The 6,567-nt window shown below is 47.0% G+C and overlaps 1 protein-coding gene across 3 annotated transcripts in view; it reads left to right on the top strand.

The window, feature by feature from the left end:
* Positions 1–607: 607 nt before the first annotated feature.
* Positions 608–6,567, top strand: part of GDE1 (glycerophosphodiester phosphodiesterase 1) — a 40,635-nt gene continuing 34,675 nt past the window's right edge. For 2 of the 3 annotated variants that reach the window (XM_027609895.1, XM_027609894.1), the window contains exon 1: positions 608–1,025. In XM_027609895.1, coding sequence (XP_027465696.1) covers positions 765–1,025 — 261 coding nt within the window. In that variant the 5' untranslated portion in view covers positions 608–764. The remainder of the gene's footprint in view (positions 1,026–6,567) is intronic. The other variant, XM_027609896.2, reaches the window with a different exon arrangement.

Below are 6,567 nucleotides of genomic sequence, written 5' to 3'. Positions count from 1 at the left end.
ATATGATTGTGCCTCTTTTGCTATGCTCTTTCGTTCCCTCAGAATATGAAAAATCCTTCTAGGGTCGACTGAATTCAGTCTCCTGAGATAATACCCACTGAGACTGTTGTGAGAATAAATGAGATAACGCATAAACACTTGCTAGCACAGAACCTAGAACTTGGTAAGCGCTCCACATTTGTGAGCTGTACTCCCTAAGCACTAGTATTTCCTCCCACGAGAATGTAAACCCCAGGAGAGCAGAGACCCTGTTGGTCCTGTACACTCGTGTATCCTGAGCGTCTGGATTGCTGTTTGCACATCTTGAATTGAATAAATACAGCAGTCTAAACGTCCTGCCGCTGCACGGTTCCCCTGGCAGTTTCCTCAAGGGCAAAATGAGGAGTCACTAAGATGCCTTCTAGCCATACAACCATGCGACCGCTCTTGTATTCTACCCGCTTCTGGAGTCTGAAAAACCTTGGTTTAAGTCCCGACCCCAGAATAACCCAAAGCTATTTTGGAACGTGAGCCTAGGGCCTGAGCCCACCTCGGTTGCCATGGCAGCGGCTCCGCCCCCGAGCCCCGCAGATTCCCCCGCCCTGATTGGCTGGACGCCCGGCTCCCTCTCCGGATGCGGCCGCTGCCGCCATTGTGCGGCGCTGGTACCCTAAGAGGGTGCTCTCTACGGCGAGTGTCTTGGGCTTTCGCCCTCGCTTCTCGCTCTCTTGTCCGGGGAGCCCGGCGGGTCCGGGACTCCCGTCCGTGCCGGTGCGGGCGCCGGCATGTGGCTGTGGGAGGAACAGGGGGGCCTTCTGGGCCCCTTCTCCTTCCTGCTGCTGCTGCTGCTGCTGGTAACGCGTAGTCCGTTCAATGCCTGCCTCTTCACCGGCAGCCTCTACCTCTTGCTGCGCCTCTTCAGCTTTGAGCCTGTGCCCTCCCGCAGGGCCCTGCAGGTGCTCAAGCCCCGGGACCGCGTTTCCGCCATCGCCCACCGCGGCGGCAGCCACGACGCGCCCGAGAACACGCTGGCGGCCATTCGGCAGGTGAGTCCCCCACGCCTCGCGCCCCTCCGCACCCCCTGGGAGGTTGGACTTCTGCTTGACCTTCCGGAGGTTCTCCAGTAGTCTCATGATAGCCTTCCCAGTTCCCCATTCGTCCAGAAGGAATATATCCAAGTGGCCCTCGATCCCTCTGAAGTCAGAAATCTCCCAACTTATTTATAGAACACAGCAAATACTTAACATATTTGCTATATGCCAGGCACTGAGGATACAGTCATAAACAAGACAGAAAGGGTCCCTGCTTTCACAGAGCGTGCATTGGAATGTGGGAAATCGGCCTTATTAAACAAGTAAACACATAGATGAGATTCTTTAAGAGAGCGAAAAGTGTAATGAAGAAATAGGGTAACGGGATAAGGAATGACTGGGAGGAGGACTTAACGCTCTTTTAGATAGAGTAGTCAGAGCAGTCCCCTCGCAAGACATGACTTGAACTGAAACTGGGATTATGAGAAGGAGCCAGCCTTGGATCTGGGAGAAAGGTGTTCCAGGAAAAGAGAAGAGCAAGTGCAAAATCCGGAGGTGGAAATGATGTTGGAATGTTCAGGTAACAGAATAGATACTAGTGGTTGAGTTTATTGTAAACGGATCACATTCACAGAAGCTGTCTTTGCTTGCCCTCCAAATTATCCAAGTCATCTTCTTATCACCTTTTTCTCCAAACACACAGTTCATGCCAGACAACCCTGGCAGCTGGACTCCTGATAAATTTCTGCCTCTCTTTTTCACAAGGCTGTCCTAAGACTCTTGCTCCCTCCAAGCTCCTGGCAGTCTCCTGACTTCATAATAATGATAGTTTGCATAGTATGAGAGATTTTCAGTTGTATAGGCACTTTTGCATCTGTGGAAATACATCTGATCCTCACATTTCTTTGAGACATTATTTTAACATTGAATGGGTAGGAAAACTGACTCAAATACTTGCAGCTCCTAGAATTCAGGGTGTCAAGCCCTAGGGCTCTTTGTCAGAGATAAGACTGTGATCCAGGATATAAAAACTTGGACTCACTCTCCAGCTAGAGACAGACAGTATTACATAATGAGCAAGTTACTTAAGCTCTCTTTGTCCTGGTCAGAGTCCTGAGTAGGTAGGGTGTGGAAGCAAGGCACCCTAGGGCACCTTTCTTCATTCTAGCCCCACCCCGACCTCAGTTTCCCTATCTGTAAAATGGGAATGATATTGGTATCCAACTAATAGGTTGTGATTCAATGAGGTAGTCCACAGAAAGTGCTTGGTCCATGATAAGACCTCCACAAATGGAAGCTCTTTGGACCAATAATCTAAAGATGGCTTCATTTTTAAAAAATCATTTCAGGATAAAGGTAAAAAATTTAAGTCTGAAGAAGGAAGGGAGTCAGGAAGGCAGCTGTTAATTTGTGGAGGACAGCTGACTCTGTGTTTGTAAATCAAGGTAGACTTCTCTTTTTTTTTAAAGATTTTATTTATTTATTTGAGAGAGAGCGAGCACACACAACCCAGGAGAGGGGCAGAGGGAGAGAGACAAGCAGACTCCCCGCTAAGTGTGGAGCCCTATGTGGGGCCCTGTCCCAGAACCCCGAGATCGTGACCTGAGCTGAAGTCAGATGCTTAACTGACTGAGCCACCCAGGCACCCCAAATTAGACTTCTCTTGCATGCTTCTTTCCCCTTCGTTCTTTGTGGTGTTTTTGTTTTTGTTTTAAGTTTATTTTTTTTAGTAATCTCTACACCCATCATGGGACTTGAACTCAGAACCCTGAGATCAACAGTCACATGCTCTACTGACTGAGCCAGCCAGGAGTCCCAATATCTTTATATTTATTTTTAAATAGAAACCTAGAAAAGCTGCTGTGTCTCCCTTCCACACAACAAACCAAGGGGAGGGGTGCCTGGCTGGCTCCGTTGGAAGAGCATGCAACTCTTGTTCTCAGGGTTGTGAGTTCAAGCCCCGCGATGGGTGTAAAGATTACCTGAAAGTAAAATCTCAATAAATAAATAAATAAATAGAAATACAAAGATGTTGAAGACTGTATTTTACATTCTAACTTAAATTCAGATAGGTCGGTGAAGTAATGTAGCTACACAGGAGAATTGTCATGAAAAGATAGATACTTATAGGGAAAAAAGTACATAGTTGTCATTGACTTCCATTTCACCTTAGGTTTATGTAAGTTGCCTGAAAGCATAACTCAGTGTTAATTGAACACAGAAGGCATTCCTAAGTGTTTATCAATGATGTGGTTTGGCCAGGAACATGATTGACTGAATATGAATCATTAAATGAGGAAGTATGTATGTGAAATACATATACACATACAGTGTTTCATATCCTGTTGTGTTGCAAGGGAATTAAAGTTAATTTCCGTTCATGTCTTGTATGTTTAGGTTGTTCATGTCTTTAATATATGTAATAATGATAAACATTGTGCCAAGTTCCTGGTCTTAAGAGGAAGTGATATATGATAATTCCGCTCATTCCAATATAAGGTCATTATGCATGAACTTTTTAGCTATAACAGAATTTAGCTGCTGAATACAGACTGCAGAATACAAGGTCGCATCCTCCCTCTTGACTTCAAAAGGAATATGTAGCTTATTTCCATCAAAGTATGTTTTTTGTCCTGTTCTTGCTCCCTTTGTGTGTTTGCAGCTCATAATTCATATTCTTAAACATTTTACTATGTAAACAATCAGGAAAGACATTCTGAGAATGGTAGAATTTCTGATAGAGTATAAAGTAGATACAGAAGGAAAAACTTGAGACAGGTGAAATGGATGGATTCCAAAAATCAGATACATGACAGTGACAGAGGAATTAAATTATACCTACAGTCCATTCCCCACCCAGGAGCCAGAGTGCAGCTTTAGAAGTATAAATCAGATTATATACAGCCCTTATTTAAAATCCTTCAGTGGGAATTCTTAATCTCAGGAAACAAACTGAGGGTTGCTGGAGTGGTGCAGGGTGGGAGGGATGGGGTGGCTGGGTGATAGACCTTGGGGAGGGTATGTGCTATGGTGAGTGCTGTGAATTGTGTAAGACTGTTGAATCACAGACCTGTATCTCTCAAACAAATACATTGTATGTTAAAAAAAAAAAAAGGAAGATAGGAAGGGAAAAATGAAGGGGGGGAATCAGAGGGGGAGACGAACCCATGAGAGACTATGGACTCTGAGAAACAAACTGAGGGTTCTAGAGGGGAGGGGGTGGGGGGATGGGTTAGCCTGGTGATGGGTATTAAAGAGGGCGTGTATTGAATGGAGCACTGGGTGTTATACGCAAACAATGAATCATGGAACACTACATCAAAAACTAATGATGTAATGTATGGTGATTAACATAACATAATAAAATAAAATAAAAATAAAATAAAATAAAATCCTCCAGTGGTTCTCTATTGGAATTAAATAAAATGCAAACACATTCTATCTTATACCCTTCTCAAAACCCCTGCTCCTGTTCCAACCACCCTGGGTGCTTGTTAGGACGCTTTTGGCTTCATGTAATAGAGACTCAGACTTCACATATCTCAAACAATATGGGACGCCTGGGTGGCTCAGTTGGTTAAGGGTCTGCCTTCGGCTCAGGTCATGATCCCGGAGTCGGAGGATCGAGTCCCACATCAGGCTCCCTGCTCTGCGGGAAGCCTGCTTCTCCCTCTCCCTCTGCCACTCCCCCTGCTTGTGCCTCTCTCTCTCTAATACATAAATAAAAATCTTTAAAAAAAAACCACAAATATCTCAAACAATAAGGAGACTTAATATCTCACATAACAAGAATGTGGGAGAGAGGTGACTTCCAGGTTGGTTTTTGGGTTTTTGTTTTGTTTGTTTGTTTTTAGATTTTATTTATTTATTTGACAGAGAGCACAAGCAGGGGGAGTGACAGGCAGAGGGAGAAGCAGGCTTCCCGCTGAGCAGGGAGCCTGATGCAAGACTCAATCCCAGGACCCCAGGATCATGACCTGAGCTGAAGGCAGACGCTTAACCGACTGCGCCATGCAGGCGCCCCCAGGATGGTTTATTTAGCTGTTCAGTTTATAATCATGGAGGACTCGGGTTCTGTTGCGCTACCTGCTCTGCCACCTGCAGCATATTTACTAGTCCTCGTTGTAGTTGCCCCGTGGCCATTGCAGCCCCAGGCATCACATTCTCGAACATCGCCATCCAGTCTCAATCCCTCTTCCATACGTCTTTCCCAGAAGTCTCCATCACATACACACAGAGGGGCTGGAAATAGTTCACTTAACTCTGAACATAAGAGAAAGCTGAACAAAGGGGCAAGAACAGGTCTCGGGGGGCGGAGCAAGATGGCGGAGGAATAGGAGACCTAGATTTCGTCTGGTCTCAGGAATGAGGCTGAATAGGGATCAAACCATTCTGAACACTTACGAACTCAACAGGAGATCGAAGAGGAGAGTAGCAACAACTCTCTGAACAGAGAAGCGACCACTTACTGGAAGGTAGGACGTGCGGAGAAGTGAATCCAAGGCGATATTCGGGAGGATAGACGGCGGGGGAGGGGCCTCCGCCAGCCGCTTCTGGCAAGTGATAGAGACGCGGAGCACAAAATCGGACCTTTTAGAAGTTGGCTCGGCTAAGGGACGTCACTGCAGTGGCTAAGCAGGGGGTGGAATCCTCCCGGGACAGTGTGGTCTCAGGACCCTTGGGGTCACAGAAAGACCGGGGGTGCCTGAGTGCCTCAGAGCTCCCAGGTATCAGAGCGGGGAAGCCGGCTGCAGAGACGGAGCCGAGGCGCGGGCTCTCAGCTTGGGGTTGCCATAAACAGTGATCCGCGGCCCAGTCGGGCCACTACTCCTCCAGCAGGGACCCAACAAGCGGCAGAGCTGGGGAGACTCCCCTTCCTTCCCGGGGAGGAGCGGCGCGGGAACGCACTGCAGGGATCTGCTGGGTTTAGAGACTCCACACAGGGTCGGGTGCCAGAGATAGCAACGCTCGGTCACAGGCCGGGTGAGCACGGAGTGCGGCCGGAGCCCAGGGAGACGGGAGTGACTGCTTTTCTCTGGGGGCGCACTGAGGAGCGGGGCCCCGAGTTCTCAGCTCCTCCGGGTGGAGATTGGGAGGCCACCATTTTTGCCCTGGTCCTCCAAAGCTGTAGCGAGAGCTTGCAGGGAACAAAAGCTCCTGAGAGCAAACCCGAGCAGCTTCCTTAGCCCGGACTGACAAGGGCGGGGCAATTCCGCCTCTGGCAAAGACATTTGGAAACCACAGCAACAGGCCCCTCCCCCAGAAGATCAGCACGAACAGCCAGCAAGCCAAGACCAAGTTTACCGATCAAGGAGAACGGGAGAACTCCAGCGCTGGGGGAATACTGCACATAGAATTCATGGCTTTTTTTTTTTTACCATGATTCATTAGTTCATCAAAGTTAATTTTTGTTAACTTTTTTTTATTTTTCTTTTTCCTTTTTTCAACCAACATCTTATCAATCCCTTTTTTAAAAAAAAAAACATTATTTTTCATATTTTATCCCTTCATAGTAGTTACCCTTATTTTTGGCATATATATATAAGTTGTTCTCTCT

Source organism: Zalophus californianus, chromosome 10, assembly GCF_009762305.2.
Source record: "Zalophus californianus isolate mZalCal1 chromosome 10, mZalCal1.pri.v2, whole genome shotgun sequence".
Lineage (NCBI taxonomy): Eukaryota > Metazoa > Chordata > Mammalia > Carnivora > Otariidae > Zalophus > Zalophus californianus.
This window is presented reverse-complemented; position numbering and strand designations above follow the sequence as displayed.